This window comes from Gobio gobio (assembly GCF_949357685.1).
Source record: "Gobio gobio genome assembly, chromosome: 13".
NCBI lineage: Eukaryota > Metazoa > Chordata > Actinopteri > Cypriniformes > Gobionidae > Gobio > Gobio gobio.
In genome coordinates, this window is record NC_137106.1 from 30,248,970 (window position 1) to 30,270,001 (window position 21,032).

At 37.2% G+C, this 21,032-nt stretch overlaps 2 protein-coding genes across 2 annotated transcripts in view; one reads left to right on the forward strand and one right to left on the reverse strand.

The window, feature by feature from the left end:
* Positions 1-1,656, reverse strand: part of LOC307136011 (protein phosphatase 1 regulatory subunit 37) — a gene marked incomplete at its 5' end in the record, with an annotated part of 56,940 nt that extends 55,284 nt beyond the window's left edge. The window contains one exon of the mRNA XM_079832757.1: positions 1,524-1,656. Coding sequence (XP_079688883.1) covers positions 1,524-1,656 — 133 coding nt within the window. The remainder of the gene's footprint in view (positions 1-1,523) is intronic.
* A 1,000-nt stretch (positions 1,657-2,656) lies between these two features.
* Positions 2,657-20,702, forward strand: vrk1 (VRK serine/threonine kinase 1). The gene is made up of 13 exons (XM_079833552.1): positions 2,657-2,762; positions 4,301-4,484; positions 4,579-4,634; positions 8,747-8,816; positions 9,709-9,796; positions 9,977-10,085; positions 10,457-10,549; positions 13,451-13,583; positions 14,099-14,219; positions 14,479-14,537; positions 15,817-15,992; positions 17,890-17,983; positions 18,083-20,702. The coding sequence occupies exons 2-13, from the start codon at positions 4,319-4,321 to the stop codon at positions 18,199-18,201; spliced, it is 1,284 nt and encodes a 427-aa protein (XP_079689678.1). The 5' UTR covers positions 2,657-2,762; positions 4,301-4,318; the 3' UTR covers positions 18,202-20,702.
* Positions 20,703-21,032: the final 330 nt, after the last annotated feature.

Here is a 21,032-nt window from a genome sequence, read left to right on the forward strand (position 1 = left end):
TCTGACTTTATATCTCACAATTCTGACTTTATATTTCGCAATTCTGAATTTATAATTTGCAATTCTAACTTTATTTCTCGCAATTCTGACTTTATATCTCTCAATTCTGACTTTATATCTCGCAATTCTGACTTTATATCACACAATTCTGACTTTACATCTCACAATTCAGAATTTATATCACACAATTCTGACTTTATATCTCGCTATTCTGACTTTATATCACACAATTCTGACTTTATATTACACAATTCTGACTTTATATCTCACAATTCTGACTTTATATCTCGCAATTCTGACTTTATATCTCACAATTCTGACTTTATATCTCTCAATTCTGACTTTATATCTCACAATTCTGACTTTATATCTCGCAATTCTGACTTTATATCTCACAATTCTGACTTTATATCTCTCAATTCTGACTTTATATCTCACAATTCTGACTTTATATTACACAATTCTGACTTTATATCTCACAATTCTGACTTTATATCTCGCAATTCTGACTTTATATCTCACAATTCTGACTTTATATCTCACAATTCTGAATTTATATATCTCACAATTCTGACTTTGTATCTCACAAATCTGACTTTATAACTCGCAATTCTTACTTAATAACACACAAATCTGACTTTATATCTCTCAATTCTGACTTTATAACTCGCAATTCTGACTTTATATCTCTCAATTCTGACTTTATATCTCACAATTCTGACTTTATATCTCACAAATCTGACTTTATAACTCGTAATTCTGACTTTATAACACACATATCTGACTTTATATCACACAATTCTGACTTTATATCTCACAATTCTGACTTTATATCTCACAAATCTGACTTTATATCTCACAATTCTGACTTTATATCACACAATTCTGACTTTATAACTCGCAATTCTGACTTTATATCACACAATTCTGACTTTATATCTCACAATTCTTCATTTATATCACATAATTCTGACTTTATATCTCACAATTCTGACTTTATATCTCGCAATTCTGACTTTATATCACACAATTCTGACTTTATAACACAAATCTGACTTTATATCTCTCAATTCTGACTTTATATCTCACAAATCTGACTTTATAACTCGCAATTCTTACTTTATAACACAGAATTCTGACTTTATATCACACAATTCTGTAACAATTCTGTATCACAATTTTATAACAATTGAGAAAAAAGTCAGAATTGTGATATATAAACTAACAATTGTGAGATAACAAGTCACAATTATCTTTTTAAGTTTTTTATTTTGTGGCTGAAACAAGCTTCCATTGGTTTCAACTCTATATTGAAAATGTAAATATATATACAATTTCACAATATTACTATTTCTTATGTGTTTTAACCAAATACATAGCTTTGGTGAGAATAAGGGATTTCTTTAAAAAAACATTTAAAAAAATCTTACTGACTCCAAACCAGCCATATAACTATTAATGTTGCTTTTGTGACAACTGTGATGTCTGAAGAGGCTGTCAGCATAACATTAATGCCATCTCACCCTCTTGAAGTTGAACCCTGCTCTCCACAAAGTCAGACACCATCTCCTCATCTGGGGGAAATGATACACGTTTTTCTCTGCCCTCCTCCTTTACACACAGAGATGTTGTCTCTTCTCCAGAGTGCCCCGTCATTCTTCTGGATTGAGCGATGTCTCACAAAGTTGACTAACCAAAGTTTCCATCAATATGTAGCTCTGATGTCATGTACTTCTATGTCAGACATCCCATTAGCTCAGACGTCAGCCCTCTGAACTATAAAATCCATCATATATGATAACATCTCTGGACACATCATGTTTCCATTATTGCTGCAGAAACCAAACCATGGAATGTCCTCCATAAACTGCTTCTGTCATGTCTTGTGTCACTAGGCAAAAGAAAACCTAAACTCGCAGCATAGCACTTCTACAAAACAGTTACAGGATACCACATTACATACTCAATTATTCATGAATTATGTGCCTCTCAACGCTAGTAGAACTCTATATAAGTCAACATCAAATATACACAGGGGGAAACAGAGCCTAAAATATTTTTTGAGGGTTACTTACTGTTGTAAATAAACTTTAGATTAAACGAGTATTGGAGAGTATGACAAACTCAGAGTTTACACTACACAAATTGGACAAAAATATATGAAAAGGGCTCTCTATATAAAATGTTTTAATTAACTATATATATATATATATATATATATATATATATATATATATATATATATATATATATATATATATATATATATATATATATATATATATATATATATATATATATATATATTATATATATTTTCTCTACCCACCAGTAATGTTACTTTTTAAACTTTATGAGAAATAAATGTACATTTGTATGTTCATATTACAAATTATGGAGTTCCACCACCTCCAAAACACTCATGACAATATAATAGTCATTTTGTTAAAAAGAAAAGAAAAATAAACACTGCAATAATATTTACCAATCTTGAAATTTTCTGCAAAATAGATCAAATATTTTGCAGCATTTTTCAAATTGGCCTATTTATTATGATTACAAAACATCGTAACATCTACTGTAAGTGTTAGTGGGGGGAGAAAAAACTAAAAAACTACATTTCCCACAAGGCATTGCAAAACCAGGAACCACGCAACCCTCTTTCTAACCAATCGCGTTCGCTGAACTTCACTCTGAAGAGTCGTTTTGCGGGAACTTTGGAGAGGAAGAGCTGTTACAACCTGCCACTTACGCGCGGAAAGGTTAGTGGAATATTCTCGATCTGCTTTAATAAAGCGTCATGTCCGTGTGTTTAATAGCGGATTATGAGTACAAATCATCTGCTCTGTTGTGATACAAAGCCGTTATAAGGCAGCTAACTCTGCTAGCATAGCGAGTTGAAATGGTTAAGTCGCAGTTTCTTCCCGAATGCAATATAAATAACTCAACGTCACTTTCATTGATACTATTGTGTGCCATTAACGTCATGTTTATCTCTCTTAAATACTTGTACAATTGCTAAACATAGTAAAACAATGAAAAGCTATTAATGTCCGTGTTTCTTTTAAATTTAAAAGTGAAACAAACAGCATCATTGGCAGGACTGCAAATTGAAACAGTCCCGAACACAAATGTTATCACTGACCTTGTCATTAATTGTAGCGCTTAACGTTACCTGTCATGTTGCAAGTCTGGCTATTCAATATATCTAAAGTTTATATATTTACTTAATAATTTTGACACAAACTCTCCCCATCACTCTTCATGTGAATCACACCCTAGTCTTGTTTTTACATGTAGGGTAATTAGTAGGCCTGTATCTCTGAAAGCGCTTGTGTTAAGTGTAGCTAAAGTTTCCATGTCCATAATCATATCATCAAGAGACTACATCTGATGACCAGGCCCAAATGTAATGCTGATGTTCAAATGTCTAAGACCACATTATCATGCTTCCCTAGATTTCATTTAATAATAGTTATTTTGAAACAAATTATTTGTAGGCCACTAACCAAATGTAACCACTGACAGGGTTGCCTTGGTCATAGAAAATCTCGACGTGTCTGTGTATTTTCAAAAGTGTGATTTCCAGTTCTGTGAAAGTCATAGAAATAAATAAAATATTAAAACTTCACACATTGTTATAATAAAAAGGATTTATTTAGACATTCTGAATATAAGTACATTTGAACTATTCACTCGATATATTATGTTGTAATAAAAAATGCATAAAATGAGAAATAATGCAAAATAAAAACATTCCTATTAGGGCTGGGCGATATGGACCAAAAATATCTCGTTTTTGTTGGCTGGATGGTGATATACGGTGATTTACGTTCTCTCCTGACAGCAAAATAGAAATATTTACATGACTTTCTAACAGATGGAGAATATACCTGTGAAATGTAAGTTATGCACTGAGGAAAACAACACATCCCAAACGCATTAAACAGCACAACTATCTGTCAGAGTAAGCCACTTTATAAAAGATATAATAAGCTTTAAACTATAAGCATTAATTATATCTTACAAGTTATTTTGAAGCCCTTAATATAGAGTATGTTTTATGTTTAGGACAAATTGGATTATGCACTTTCCCCGCCACAGCTCAACTGTGTCCTCCACTATTTTTCAGATGCGCTCGTAATATCAAACTAGTGTATATATAAACTCTATTGCCTCATCCTATATTGTTTATAAAAATATATTGATATATCATACTAACTTGATATACCACCCAGTCCTAAACCGTAGTGGTCCCAAATTCAGTTGTAATGAAGCTTGGATTTCTCTTTTTTGATAGTTTAAAGCATTTAGTAAAATGCCACCCAAGGCCAAGGCAGGTGGGGTGAAGAAAGCGAGAGCTCCAGCCAAGAGGAAACTGGCTGAAGAATTCCCACCTGGAGAGGTCCTGACGGATAACGCAAAGAAAAAATGGAAGCTTGGAACAGCCGTTGGGCAGGGAGGTTTTGGCCTGCTGTATCTCGGTAAGATTTAAAAAAAAAAAAGTATGAAGTTCTAATTCTTTATTTTGTACTTATTTATCAGTTGTTCAAATGAAATTTTGTCATTTCCTTTTAGCTAATGAAGACTCATCAGGATCTGTTGGCGCTGATGCACCTTATGTCATTAAAGTGGTAAGGGACTGTGTGTATGTTTTTGTTGTTGTTGACGGCAGGTATATGTCCAGAGTTTGAAATTTTTCTGATGTTTATGTAATGTTATTTATCATGAGAAGAATTTTTATGGCCTTAACTAGAAGAATAAAAAATAATAAAACAGTAAATAAACAATTAAATAAAAATGCTTTTTTTTTGACAATCATTACGTGTATTAAGTAAACTAAACAATAAAATGTATGATCATTGCCTGATTGATAATAATTTAAACAAAAACGTGCCATAGACTTACATTGAAGGAGATCATAATATCATAGAGTAGCAAATATCCAGCAATGCCATAGCAACCACCTACTTCCTAGAAACTTTTGCATGGGCATATTACCAATTACATTTTCTCGAGGAAAGTGTACAAGTGTTTACATTTTTACAAGCAATACAAATAAGATGCAATAATGGACATACACTTTCCCTCAGCAGGTTTTTTTTTATTATGTATGTGGGTTCACGTTTTTATATATTTTTTCTAAATGTCAGTTATTTTTGGTGCTTATTTTTTTCTGATTACGATAACTAGGTTGGCCCACTCTGGCCTATAACCGATTAATCCATCTATATTTTTTAAAATAAATACTGAATGAAAACAAACATAACACATAAAATAGTGCTGAAATGTATTACAAAAATTGAAAATCAGTACTGAATCATGAAAATGGACTGTACTTTTTAATTATAAATAATAGGGCTGTCAAATAATTTATCGTGATTAATCACATCCAAACTATACATTTGTTTTTCACACAATATATGTGTGTGTACTGTGTATAATTAGTATGTATATTCAATACACACACGTGTATGATGTATGTATGTTTCATAAATATTTGCGTATATATATATATACAGTGGGGCAAAAAAGTATTTAGTCAGCCACCAATTGTGCAAGTTCTCCCACTTAAAAAGATGAGAGAGGCCTGTCATTTTCATCATAGGTACACTTCAACTATGAGAGACAGAATGAGAAAAAAAATCCAGAAAATCACATTGTCTGATTTTTAAAGAATTTATTTGCAAATGAGGGTGGTAATTAAGTATTTGGTCAATAACACGGATTTTCAACTCCCTTCAAAGATTTTCTATGGGGTTGAGATCTGGAGACTGGCTAGGCCACACCAGGACCTAGAAATGCTTCTTACGAAGCCACTCCTTCGTTGCCCGGGCAGTGTGTTTGGGATCATTGTCATGCTGAAAGACCCAGCCACATTTCATCTTCAATGCCCTTGCTGATGGAAGGAGGTTTTTACTCAAAATCTCACGATACATGGCCCCATTCATTCTTTCCTTTACACAGATCAGTCGTCCTGGTCCCTTTGCAGAAAAACAGCCCCAAAGCATGATGTTTCCACCCCCATGCTTCACAGTAGGTATGGTGTTCTTTGGATGCAACTCAGCATTCTTTCTCTTCCAAACACGACAAGTTGAGTTTTTACCAAAAAGTTCTATTTTGGTTTCATCTGACCATATGATATTCTCCCAATCCTCTTCTGGATCATCCAAATGCTTTCTAGCAAACTTCAGACGGGCCCGAACATGTACTGGCTTAAGCAGGGGGACACGTCTGGCACTGCAGGATTTGAGTCCCTGGCAGCGTAGTGTGTTACTGATGGTAGCCTTTGTTACTTTGGTCCCAGCTCTCTGCAGGTCATTCAATAGGTCCCCCCGTGTGGTTTTGGGATTTTTGCTTGTGATCATTTTGACCCCACGGCGTGAGATCTTGCGTGGAGCCCCAGATCGAGGGAGATTATCAGTGGTCTTGTATGTCTTCCATTTTCTAATAATTGCTCCCACAGTTGATTTCTTCACACCAAGCTGCTTACCTATTGCAGATTCAGTCTTCCCAGCCTGGTGCAGGTCTACAGTTTTGTTTCTTGTGTCCTTTGACAGCACTTTGGTCTTGGTCATAGTGGAGTTTGGAGTCTGACTGTTTGAGGTTGTGGATAGGTGTCTTTTATACTGATAACGAGTTCAAACAGGTCCATCATTAATACAAGTAACGAGTGAGGGACAGAGGAGCCTCTTAAAGAAGAAGTTACAGGTCTGTGAGAGCCAGAAATCTTGCTTTTTTGTAGGTGACCAAATACTTATTTTCCACCATAAGTTGCAAATAAATTCTTTAAAAATCAGACAATGTGATTTTCTGGATTTTTTTTCTCATTCTGTCTCTCACAATTGGTGGCTGACTAAATACTTTTTTGCCCCACTATATAAAAAAAAAAAAAAAAAAAAAAAAGTATTACAGTGGAAAAAAAACCTTTGTTTTTGGATTTGTTTATTTGCTTCTGTCGGCCACATGAACTTTTGTTTTCGCACGTCACTAGCTTTAAATATGTAACTTCGCTGCATATTAACAAAGGCATAAATGCGACCAGCTGGATGTAAAGTAATGCAAATAGATTGTAACAATCGTGACATTAAACATTGGAGTTGGAGCTAACGTGTAATTGTTTTCATATATTTCACTCCAGTTTGTGTAGTGTAAACTTTAAGTTTGTCATACACTTTAATACTGTTACACGTTTAATCTAAACTATATTTACAACAGTAAGTAACCCTCAAAAATTTTTCTCTTTTCCTCCCTTTGCATATTTGATTTTGTATCATATGCGTGTGCGGTTTAATGCCTTTGATGCATGATTTCCTCAATAGCCCATTAATTAAATAACTATGTTTGGAGAATGTGTGTGTTCTTCATACCTTGTACAAATTTTATTTATCATTTTTAATTTAGTCATTTTAGGTTTAAAATGTAATGTTTTTATTTGAACCTTTTTTTCTTAATACAGCATAAGCTACAGAGATGCATTCACTATATTTGTTTTCATAGGCGTTATATTATACACTGTTTGGAGGACCGCATTGGGCAGGATGTGGAATAACATTGTTTAAAACAATGGATTAAAATTACTTTTTAGTAAAAATGTTTTAATGTATAATGTTTCGACATTTTATCTGACTAATGGAAGAAATAAATCGACAGATTAAAGGGTTAGTTCACCCAAAAATGAAAATTCTGTCATTAATTACTCACCCTCATGTCGTTGGACACCCGTAAGACCTCCGTTCATATTCGGAACACAAATGAAGATATTTTAGTTGAAAGCTGATGGCTGAGAAAGGCTTCACACAGGCCTCCATTGGCATTCAGTACATTGACACTTCCAAGATCCATGAAAGGCACTTAAAACGTCGTTACAAAGTCTATCTCACCACAGTGGCTCTACAATAATCATACAATGCGACGACAATAGTTTTTGTGCGCAAAAAAAAATCAAAAGAACACCTTTATCCAGCTTGTTATTGCCTTCCGCGTGTGTCTCCACGACGCATGCGCGAGAATATGACGTAGCGCCGGGGCTCGGGATTCCATGAAATGCACACTCTAACCCCATTTTGAGCACTACGCCGAGACCTAAAGCACGATCAATGTAGAATCCAACAGCTTAGACACGCGCGTCTTCCTCTGCTCGTAAACAAATCGCTTCTGGGTCATATGTCCGAACGCCGGATCTGCGTCATATTCTCGCGCATGCGTCGTGGAGGCATACACGGAAGTCGAGAACAAGTTGGATAAAGGTGTTCTTTTGATTTTTTTTTGCGCACAAAAACTATTGTCGTCGCATTGTATGATTATTGTAGAGCCACTGTGGTGAGATAGACTTTGTAACGACGTTTTAAGTGCCTTTCATGGATCTTGGAAGTGTCAATGTACTGAATGCCAATGGAGGCCTGTGTGAAGCCTTTCTCAGCCATCAGCTTTCAACTAAAATATCTTCATTTGTGTTCCGAATATGAACGGAGGTCTTACGGGTGTCCAACGACATGAGGGTGAGTAATTAATGACAGAATTTTCATTTTTGGGTGAACTAACCCTTTAATCCATTATCAAGATAATCGATACTTGCAGCCCTAGATTTGACCGTTCTCAGCCACTCCAGCAATGGAAACAACTAGTATGGATATCGGTTTGAATTTTTGCAGATAACGGATTGTTCCAGCAATTGGTTATCTGTGCAGATGAATTGGCAAAACCAATCAATCAGTCGACATCTATTATTTTTAATGTCTTGCAGGAGCCAAGTGAAAATGGCCCTCTCTTCTCTGAACTGAAGTTCTACATGCGAGCTGCCAAACCTGATCTAAGTATGCCCTTGTGACTGCAAACACACTCATATGCATGATGAGCCAGACTGAAAAAAAGTCGAAGAGCAACTCTTTTAATTAAATAAAGTTCTGAGCTCACCATTGAGGGCCTTATGGAGACAGACAAACCACAACTCTCTGCCTTTGGTGGCTCTTATGGCTGCCCCAAGGCCACAGTATTGCGCTTTATTTAATAACAATCCAAATGTCAGTCTCCCTTGACAATTAACTGCTATATTACTAAGGGATGCTCATGTTTTATTCATTGGAATATTGTAATGTTAGTAAATATTTGTCCCACCAGCAGATTACCTTGCGGCACACTCACAGTTTGGTCTCAGAGGAATACTCTTAATATTACTTTGAGCACCAACAAGTTTAAAGAATAAGTTTTGAATTATTTGCCCACTTTATGAATTGATCATGTGATTGCATTTAACTGTTGGTGTGATCTTATAGTTTAGAAATTTAGAACTGATGTCTCTGTAATGTTTCTTCGGTAACACCTTTACAATAAGGTTCATTAGTTAACATTAGTTAACATGAACTAATAATGAACTTTGCTTATACAGCATTTATTTATCTTTGTTAATGTTAATTGCGACATTTATTAATGCATTATTAAAATATTATTAATATTAGTTAATGCACTGTGCACTAACATGAACAAACCATGTACAGCTGTATTTTTATTAACTAACGTTAACAAAGATTAACTAATGCTGAACAGAGGTGTTGTTCATGGTTAGTTCATGTTAATTAATGCATTAACTAATGTTAACTAATACAACCTTATTGTAAAGTGTTACCGTTTCTTCTTTTCACTGTGAAGTGAAATAGTTTATGTGTTGTGAATTATGTTTGTGACATAATGTTTTATATTTTGATTCAGTTGGGGCTTGGATGAAGTCAAGGAAAATTGACTATTTGGGAGTTCCAAAATATTGGGGCTCTGGTTTTCATGAGAAAGGTGGTAAGAGGTAGGACAAATCATTTCCAAAGTATTACATAATGAATAACATTTCATCTTATGTGAGTTTTTTATTATTTATTATTATTATTATTAATAAAATGTTTAGGAAGTTACAAATGTTTTTGATCTTTTGAAAACACAAGAATCCCACTTGAATGTAATTACTTCACATTAATCTTCATGACAGGTACAGATTTATGGTCATGGATCGATTTGGAACAGATCTTCAGAAGAAATTTGAGGCAAATGAAAAGAAATTTCCAAGGAAACTGGTTCTTCAGCTTGGCCTCAGACTTGTAGGTTTTTTCCAAGTGTACCTCTATCAGAAGTAAACTATGCTGAAAGTTTAATAGTGCACCAAGTTATGTTTTCTTTGTTTCGCTGAACGGTATGACAGTGGTCTTGTACTTTACTTTGACATTTTGACAAAGCAGATATTACATGTTACCACTGTCAATGAAATACCCACTACACATATTTATGTCACTAATGATTAATTTATTTCTCAACCAGAATTTCCAATAATAGAGGGGGTTACTAAAATAAAATGAGCAATGAGTGAGGCCACACCTCTGTAGACTGTTGTGGCATTACAGGCAGTCGGAGAAAATCTTATATCCTTGTATTATTATGAAATCTCCTTGTAACAAATCTTTCATCTCTCTAGCTTGACATTCTGGAGTACATCCATGACCATGAATATGTGCATGCAGACATCAAAGCCTCCAACCTGCTTCTGTCCTACACCAACCCCAATCAGGTTTGTTTCAAGCCCTCCACATGTTTAACAGATCTCTGTTGCCATGGCTGTACAGCTTTAACTGTAGAGACGTAGACTGCAGGACTATACAGAGCTCCCACTTCTTTTAATTGGAGTACCAGTGATTTGCAATGTAAGAAACTACTTATTCTTATTTTTTTCCATCTGTTAATGAGATTTGGGTGGGAAAAAAAGCAAAACAATTTAAGCCTTTAATGCGGCTCATAAACTGGAGAGATTAGAGACAGTATTGAAGCTGTCTCTAGCAAATAAGGTTGGGGGGCTGGGCAGGGGCAAATATTTAATTTGAAGATTAATAATGTATCAGTGGTGTAGTATTAAGCTGCTATTTTTAAAGTCACAATTTAAAACTCGGCCTCTTGGGATTAGTCGCTGCTTGCTTGGTGAGTCTGAGCATCCTTTTTTTTGTTAATTGCTTGGGTTTTCTCTTTGCTTCTGAATGCATGTATTTCTATGTTTTTTTATGCGTGTTTAAAGTACACAGACACTGAAATGCACATGTTGTAAAGTAAATAATAGAAATGCCTACTGATGTTTTATCGGATATAGGAATGATTTGAAGTGTTATTGTGTGATGGGAACATGAGATAATGGTTTTTAAAACACTTTTAGAACACTGAATTCTGAACTGAATGTAAATTAACTTGTTCATGTAACAAATGATTCCAAAAGTCTCAAACTCATAAGTTACCAGTTAAAATCAATCTGATGAATCTTTCACAGAGTAAACTCACAAGTTATCCAAGTGGTTACTACATTTACATCTGAAAGTAATGTTAGCATACAGTTTAGTAAGTCAGGTGATCAATCAGTAACCACTTGAATGGGTTCGACAGCAATCAGCAATTTCACGACATGCAAATTCTCCCATGATTTTGATCAGACAACTAAACAAATTAAAGCTGCAAGCAGCGATGAAAGGGCCCTCGCACCCGTGTCACCTTCCTGTTGCCAGTGGGTGGCGCTATTACTATAACTGAATATTGTCATGTAGATTTGTTCAGGGCTTGACTCTTCTCAAACATGTGAAGTCTGGAGCAAATCGGAAATTGTATGTCTGAGTTACAGCAACTTCTTGTTTCGTGGCCTTAATCGCATACATTAGCACTTAGCCAACAATTTAATGTGTTTCTAGCATGTTTGGTACGAATGGCGCTATGCAGAAAAATTTTGTAGGGGTTTCGAGACGTTTTTGATAGAGCTGATTTTAATGGAAAAGTAATCGAATCCGAAATTCAGAACCTCTAACTGACATAAATTTCCCATGTTGGTTAATTAAGATTTTAATTAGAGATGCTCCGATCAGCATTTTTGGGGCCGATCACCGATTACCGATCACCAAGATCATGATCTGCCGATTGCCGATCACTGCCGATCACAGAATGGCAATCTTTTATCTATAATCTTGCAGAGTTTGCACCATTTGTAGAAATGAAACTAACTCTAAATTAACTGAGTCAAGATCTTGAAGAACCACCAAGTGTTTATTTTAGAAAATGAGATAACTTAAGACTATTGTAGGCCATCTTTCCCAAATAAATGTATATAATAAATGTATATAATTCTCACCTAAATATTTGATCATGCAGTGCATTTTTGTTTTTAAAAACAATTTTTCAGGTAGGTCTAACATTAGTATTGAGGTAAGAAATACTAAAGACATTTAATAAGAAATCAAATGTAAATTAATATTGGTCTTCCCTGAATAAATTAAATTAGATTCATCCTTACACTTAAGGTTGCAAAAGTTAGTCATTCAAGAGCAGTGGGTGTCATAAAGGTTCAACACAAGACAAAGAGAAACTCAGAGACAGCAGCAGTTTATTCGACAGCTGTCACTTTAAGAGTGAACACGGTTACGGTTACATGCAGTTGCACAAATGTTCACTCGCGAGTCACGACGGGGTTTACGTGCATACTCGTCAAGACGGTCATTTAGTACATACATATGTGTGTATCTGACCATTTCAGCGCACTTTGTACTCGCAAGCTTTTTGTGAGATGGCCTGTGTGTGTGTGTGTGTGTGTGTGTGTGTGTGTGTGTGTGTGTGTGTGTGTGTGTGTGTGTGTGTGTCCAGACCGTGCGCGCGAGTGCGGTTTGAACACTGGCAAGACTTAAAAATAAATGCAAATGATAAACTTTAGTGACAATGCGACACTGCCTCGATTGTGCAAAGTGGCAAATCCTGTGTCAACTGAGCACCTCGATTTTAGTGCAGATGCGATGCGCTGATGTGAAGCCATTTGAGCATTTTGAAAGGGAGAGAGAGCGCGCGCGCACGCTGTGATTCACGCGCGCTGTTTGTGAACTTATGTCCCACAGAACGTTTTCAAATGACTGCGAAAGTTATCTAATATAGAAATATGAATTGTACCTCACCTTCAGCATTATAATTATTTTACCCGCACTGGAAAGAGAATGAGACGGTGTCGCTGCATATTATGCCCTAGCTCTCACAGCAGGCGCGGGGTTTATGTGTCGTCAGCATGCGATCGGTTCATGAGATCGGCCTTTTTGGAGACCGCCGATCAACCATCCCAAAGCGATTATCGACCGATCATGATCGGTTGCCGATCGATCGGAGCACCCCTAATTTTAATCCTGTTAATACTTTCCCCTAAAAAACATACTCCCTCGTGTAATCACGTGACTCCGTCCAGTCTGTGGCATGGAAGCAACGCGGAGGCAAATTCAAACACAGAGTCAACACACACAGGCAGTGTCCTCGCGGAAGTCTGTAGTAACCTTAAAGTTACTGTAGACTTTATTATCTTTTTATAATTGTATTATTTTTCTGTAATGATTTTAGCAGAGATTTGCATTTTTGTTGCACAGGAAGCATTTGATTCTGACTTTTTTTGTTTGTTTGTTTAACCCAGGTTTATTTAGTGGATTATGGATTGGCCTATAGATACTCTCCTGAAGGAGTGCCAAAGGAGTACAAAGAAGACCCAAAGAGGTGTCATGACGGGACCATTGAGTTCACTAGTGTTGATGCGCACAAAGGAGTCGGTAAGACATTTGGAAATCAGGGGCCAGATTCACAAAACATTCTAAAGAATAAAATTCTTCTTATCTGCCAATTTTCTTCTTATTTTCTAATGTAAGAAAAAATATAAGAATATTTTGTATTCCCAAAAACCTTTCTTAAGAATTTTTTTTTAAAAATCATCGTAAATAACTTCTTAAAGTTAGGATAACTTCCAACCTATCTTAAATACCCAAATGTAAGATGATTAATTAATTTATTTGGTTGTTTCAAATACTAAGCATTACAACATAACTAGCAGTAGCTAGCAAAATATAATATATATTACTACTAGTACCATGAATGTGGAGACGGAGCGCAAATGAATGGGAAAGACCGCTGCATCTTGAGACAGGCACTTTTAGAAATACTAAAAAGTTCGTAAAAATGTTCCAAGTGCAAGAATTGTGTTTGAAAAAGGTGGCCAACCCTTTAAAATGGCCTCTTAAGTAAATGTTTTTAAGAGCTCCTTTCTGTGGGGGAAAATATTATATTTCAGCCCCTTCAAGAAGAGCAGACCTGGAAATCATGGGCTACTGCATGATCCAGTGGCTTTGTGGCCGTCTGCCCTGGGAGGACAAACTTCAGGACCCACTGTATGTCAGAGACTCCAAACTCAAGTGAGTATCTTTAACCTCGCTTGTAGCTTTTCAGAGTTTTTCTGAGCCAAGATGTAATCTACCTTATTTTTTGCCATTGGCTAATGAATATTAACTTGCAAGTAAATGCCTCTTTGCAATATAACTAATTCATTTTTTCCCTTAATTGCCTTAGAACACATTTCTGGATATAAATAATAATGGGTTTGATTTAATTCATTATAATAGATACATTTCCTAGATGTTGTTTGATTAATTTTTTTAATACTCGTCTCCTCAGGTGTAGAGACAATATTGAGGAGTTCTTGAAAAGCTGTTTCACTTCAGAAAATAAACCAGGTGAGAAAAAACAGAGCATTATTTAAGTTCATAGGAGAAGCTTTCATACATTTAAAAAGATGAATCCACTTTGGTTGTAAAATATCAATTATATGCTTTGTATTACAGTAGGTTAAGAGTTTTGAATCTTAAGCTGTTTCTCACTACTAAATGGCATTCATCACATTTATTTGTTTAACCGTGTCGCGACCGCAGAAGCACCTGTGAATTCGGCAGTAGTACTTTTTTTGTTTTTCTGCCAAGCTGTAATTGGAGTGACGCACTTTCGAGCTCTGATGCGCAAACAAGAGTGCGAGGGCCTCTTCTTTGATAATGAGTGTAGACCTGGTGATTTAGCCTTAATTAGAGCTAATCTATCAGCTCTGTGCTAATTCCTGCTACTTCTCACACTAACTTTAAACAGGAGCGTGATCTTCCACTTTTTATACATGTACACATTTTCTGTTGACAAATATTTTAGTGAAATGTTTAGTAAATCTAAAAAATTTTTTTAAAAGTGTACGTACCCATTGTATCAGCTACCCCGCTCGACCACAAAGCAATGAAATTAATAAAAGAGGAAGTTTTTAAACAAACTTGTTTTTCACCCTTCTCCGTTCTCGACCTCTGCATTGCCTAGTTTTGCAGTCAGTGTTTGGCAGTCTGTACTTTTGCAGAACTTTAGGGTGTTCTTTCTTTGTGTCATTTAAAAATCAAAGATGTCATTGGCTTCCTTTGCTCAGTCGCTGATGTGATGGCAGTTCTTAAGTCCTGTGACAGCCGCGCGGCAGACGGCGAGATCCCTCCTCAGGCTGTTGTCTTGTGCGTACACGGCGCATCACAACACCGAGGTGATGGGAGGCGGCACTGTTAGCACGGCCATCACGACTAATTCTGTTTGGTGTGACTATTTTAGCAGCCGACAGTAAACAACAGTTTGTGAGCGGAGAAGTATAAGGAACAAAGTGACAAATGTCAGCGCCTCTCCTCTAAACTTAGCCTGAAGGTTAAAGTGTGAGCGTCTGCTGTGAAGACACTGCCCTACAGGGACTGTTCTGTCTATGCTAAACGCACAAACATACGTGTACATGCGCCTTATTAACATCGGACTTCCTCGTGTTCGTTTGAGATGAACTTTGAGACAGAGGTCCAAGTTGCGCTTGATCACTCACGTAATTGCTTTTCGTTTGTTTATTGACCCAGAAGTGTCTTTAACAGTGTGCAGCTGCATTGCTATGTTTGAATAAATCCATCTGCATTAAGATTTAAATGTTGTGCTTAATGTCTTTTCTTTTTCCAGAGGAAATGGGGAAGTTCATGCAAGAGGTCAAGGCTCTCGGATACACAGACAAGCCAGATTACGCAAAATTGCGAGGTATTTTGCAGCAAGGCCTGAAGACCATAGGGGCGACAGATGACAAAAAGCTGGACTTCACCGTGTCGACTAATGGCACAGGCCCGCCGCCCTCTGTGAAGGTGAGAGCCACCTTCAGTAGAACATCAAAAAACTGACCTCTGTCGCACTCCCTCATTCCCAGCGCATTAAAAATGCTCTGACAGTCCCTTTTTGACGCCCGGCATTTAAAAACGAGCCAATTCAACATCCTATAATTTGTTTACCTGTTGAAAGCAGATTCAAATTTGAAAATGCCCACACACGATCCAAGACTAATTGCTCGGGTTAGAAGGAAATGCGGTTGAGCGCATTGATTTTCAAATACGATTAACGTGCAATGCTTTTAACAAACGTTTCTTGTTCTTATTTGGATCTTGCAGCCGACACAAACATGCCCCTTGCTCACCTCATTTTACCTCAAAGTGTTTGATGTTAATATATTAATTAATTGTTAGTTTAAAGCCTTATTTGTAGTATTTATCTCTGCATTTCAAATGGAAGAATTTAATTTGACCTTAGTTTCTTATCCTATATTGAAGTCAACCCCCTGTTGTGAGATCTCACTCCTCTGAAATACCTCTTCTCTGAATACTTGCAAAAGATGTTGTTAATCATTAAATCGGTTTATCTGGATGGATTTCAAGCGAAAGTATCTTTTAGAAGTGAATTTTGCAGCCGTCGTGTGTATTTTGTGTAAAACAAACTGTCCGAGCCCACAAATATGCCCTTGATGGCATATACTTGGTGAAAATGATAAGACTGTGGCTTCATTCATGGTGTCCGGCACAAAGAGCTTTTAGCAACAAAGCCGTCTGCATCTCAGGTTCTCTCCAGCGCCTGGGTGTTTATCCCAGTGGCCCCTCCTCCTCCTCCTCCTCCTCCCACAAACAGGTCCTGAGTGCCTGTGTTTATTCCCTGCTAATGTATCACAAATTTGCTGACATGGTAACCTTGGAGTCGGCGCGGGCCTGCAATCAGCGAGCCGCACTTACAACGGGAGGGGACGGACTCTCATCGCTTCCCACAATGCAGTTTGCATATGGAAGGTGCCACCAGGGAGCTGGCCCATGCCAGCTGAGGGTTACCTGCCCACTGCCGTTATTGTATGTAATTATCGAGCCAATCTGTTCAGCTCAGCAGGGTCTGGATGGTAATCATGAGGCAGCAATTGGCAAAATGGAAGGGAAATGTGAGGGGGTGTGGGGGGGGCTAGTAAGGATGATAGTTCAAGTCCGAGAGAGGGGTGAGCATTCATTATGCAGTCTGAGTGAAGAAAAGGGAGAATTTGATTGCTGTCGTTAAGTGCATCTTCTTCATAACCCCTGGTTCGGTTAGCACGATTTCCTTGAATTGAGGACTTGAGCTTCTATGTTAGTTTTCATTTGAGGAGAAAAAAACCCAAGGAATTTTGAATAGTAAGTTTTATTGTTTGGAGTTCCAAGACTAAGTTCTCAATATTGAATGCAAAAATTTGGATCTGGTACATTTTTACTTTTATGCTCACCTAGGCAGCATTTATTTGATAAAAATACCATAAAATGTTAAATATTATTACAAATTTATATAACTGTTGAATATATTTTAATGTCCCTGTGATGGGACGGCTGAATTTTCAGCAGCCATTAATGCAGTCTTCAGTGTCACATTATCCTTCAGAAATCATTCTAATATGCTGATTTGGTGCTCAAGAAACATTTCTTACTAACAATGTTTTAACACTTTTGAATGGTAGTATGCATGTATTGCTTTTGACCTTGTTATTGCCGCATTTACTGGATAGCTGAATCATAAGTACATTTCCTCAAGCGTTCACAACGCTGAAGGCGCATGCAGTCGTTTCCAAGTGTATATAGAGCAAAGGGTCCCTTCTTAATGTTTGATTTGAACTTCCTCCAAGGTTGCTGTAGGCAAGTGAATTGACCACTGCTCTTCTATCTTTTTCATCCCCATGTTCTTGTCTTTATTTGTGACTGGAAGAATCCCAAGCGAAAGAAAGTGCCGGAAAAAGGCCAGTCTGCTGATGAAACCGAAGGCACCCCTGCAAAGAAGAGGCGAGCTCCACAGAAGAAGGGTAAGCCATAACCTCTAGCTGAACTTGTTAGCCATCTTCATCAAATTGAGTAACAATAGGTGTGATAAACGTTTTAAAATGAACATGTAACATGTTTAGAAGTGAATGGAGCCAAAAAGGCGGCGAGTCCTGCCAAGCGGCCAGCGAAGAAAGAAGCTCAGGCCTCCTCTGAGCCAGCGGTGAAGAAAAGCAGAGGAAGGCCTAAGAAGAACTCTTAATCCTCTTCGCACTCTAGTTCAAGTTGTTTCCTTTTTGTATCTTTTAAATTGTCTGGTCTGTATTTGTTCTCTGTGGTTGCATTTTCTTAAACTTTAGCAGGGTGTTGGGCACACTCTCGTGCAGTGAAATGATAATAAATAAGAGGTATAAAAAAAAAAAAAAAACGACTGGCTTTGAGTTGAGTTATTTTCATTCCTTTGTAATGCCTTGAATAATCAAGCCTATGCGGATGAGGTCCAGAGGGGATTGCTTTGCCCCCGATAAGGAAATCCCTGAAGGAGCTCAGAGTCCCGACTCTTCCCCCGCCACATTTTCCCCTTGTTGTTGTGCTATGAAAGCCGCTGTGCGGTTGGCACTCAGACGTCTGTGGGAGAGGCGAGCTGGTCTTTGATACCTGCATCGAGGCAGGCGAACGTGTGGCAGACGCCACTGAGCCGGGTACGTGCGCTTGGAGAAGGGGGCTCCGCGCCTTTCTGCTCGGCTGCCATTTGATCAGGTGGAGACAAAAGACTAGCACTTGGGTCCTACTTTCCATGTCACTCTCGCTTGAGTCTTTCTTAACTTCCTGTTCTCCGCTAGGAACTGGCTTCAAAGAGCTATCATTAAAAGTTAGTTGTGGCTGCACCACTTGTTATGCTTTGTAACTTTATCACTGGTTTTGATAACGCACGACAACATTCGCAGGCGTATTTTTAGGTCCAAATGTCATCTTGAATTGTTTGCTTTGTAATCGCAGTAAAATTGATGTGACATTAAGGGGACAGGAATAATTTGATGAGGACAGGTTGGAATACATGAATAATAGATATGGCATGCATACAGGGTCATGACTGTAAGAGCAGTTATGTTTTCCAGGAGTTTGGGGAAATGCACAAACTCAGGCGTGTATTTTTGGAGCTCAAAAAAGTTGCCGCCACAACTTAAGAAGGAATCAATGCACTATCTGCTGACTTAATTCGGATTCACATGGTCTTGTATATATTTGATACTGATTTGATTTCCAAATTCTGATTTATTTGCTAATTTAGTCACAAAATCATTAGTCGGGTAGCATTTTGTGTGTGTGTGTGTGTGTGCAACTGAAATCTGATATATATCTGATAAAGATATACCCGTTTATATAAGAGCCAATATTATTTTGGATTATTCAAATGAAGATCACAATTCATTAGAAATGAAGTGTAAAATGTATTATTAGTTGGAAAAAAGGATAGTTTTACCCAGCCCTATATGAATGTGACATTTTGAGTTTGATTTCTCAATGCTTCAGCATTTGACGTGTCAAGTCAATAGTCAAAACACAAAGCAATCAGAACCTGCATAAGGCATGGTAAATGGATGCACTTAATTCACCAAACCACTGAAACTTGTGTAGTTCCCAAAAACTCTGAGTTGTGCTTTCTTTTAACACTAAACTGATTGCGGTTGTCCATCATCAACTGCTCTAGGGCAGATTTAGCGATTCTCTCTCATGTACACATGAGATGCTGTTATACCCAATTTGCCCATTTCATAGCTCCTCTGAGGCCAATCTCCCACCTTTCACCCTCTCAAGTTTCCTTGCTGAGGGGGGACCACGGCCTTGGTTGCCTTGTTAACTCTAGTTAGACTCAGTTGGCCCAGCAAGAACAGTGAAGGGGGAAGATGTTTCTCCTAATGTTTGTTTTCAGAGTGGAACCGCGTGAGCCCTGAGCTGATGCCGGCATCGATTGTTCCAACGGCGAGGACTAAAGTGCACCCCTGTGCGCTTTCTTCCCCTTCCTCACCACTGACCTTCAGGGCGCACAGCCATTGCTCCGCAGTAGGGGGCAGTAGTACATAATGATTGCACAGTTGGGGGGAGGTGGGTGGGAAAGGCAAACCTTAAACACAACATTACCACCTGTACCTCACCGGAGGACATGCTGCTTTGATGGGCCTGACTGTGGCCATTGATTGACCTGTGTTTATATCCACTCTCTTAGTTTCTAAGAGTTTGTCTTAGGCTGTTGGGGTTTGCTGGAGGGCTGCATGCTGGAAAATAATTTCTCCTTGCTGAGGTTTCACTGGCTCTTTGCTTTCCTCAACGTTTCGGAAGGGGTTGCTTGTTATTAACGATAACTAGTGCTCTTGTTTTGAAAATGTGTCTTTTATTGGCTTGGTGTACTCTTGTAATGTTGCGTATTAGGGAATGACAAGAGGCTTCTCCATTTAATACACTAAAACAGACTGGAAAAAGGGAAAATCATTTTAATTAATGGTTAGGGATACACTACTGTTCAAACGTTTGTGGTCATTAAGATTGTTTTATTTTAAAAAATACATATATTCAGCAAGGAGGCATTATCTTGGATCAAAAGACATTTATAATGTTATAAAATATTTATATTTCAAATAAAGGCTGTTCTTTTAAACAGTTTTTAGGATCATTTGATGGAAAAAGAAATTTATCACAGTTTCCACAAAAAATATTAAGCAGCACAAGTGACTGAGGACTAGAGTAATGACAGCTGAAAATTTGGCTTGCAAAAAAAAAAAAAAAAATTTAAAATATATTTAGCAAATATAAATTTCAATAATATTTCACAATATTACCATTTAAACTTTAAATGTAGCCTTGGTTAGCATAAGAAACTTCTTTGAAAAACAAAAATTGTCAACCCCAAACTTTTGAATGGGAGTGTGTTTATTTGTATTTATTTATTATATGTATGCATATGTAGTTATAATAATAGTTATATATAATGCATCTCACATGTATATATAAAATGTAGTGTTTTACAGAAGCATGTAAACGTACCCAGATTAGATTTTGTTGCCAAGTGATTTTGGGAGCTTTTGGCTGCATGTT

Excerpts from the sequence above, each read along its gene's own strand:
- vrk1 (XM_079833552.1), top strand. The coding sequence starts at position 4,319 with ATGCCACCCAAGGCCAAGGCAGGTGGGGTGAAGAAAGCGAGAGCTCCA. Across the intron at positions 9,797-9,976 it reads CATGAGAAAGGTGGTAAGAG|GTACAGATTTATGGTCATGG; the intron begins GTAGGACAAATC and ends TCTTCATGACAG. Across the intron at positions 10,550-13,450 it reads CCTACACCAACCCCAATCAG|GTTTATTTAGTGGATTATGG; the intron begins GTTTGTTTCAAG and ends TGTTTAACCCAG.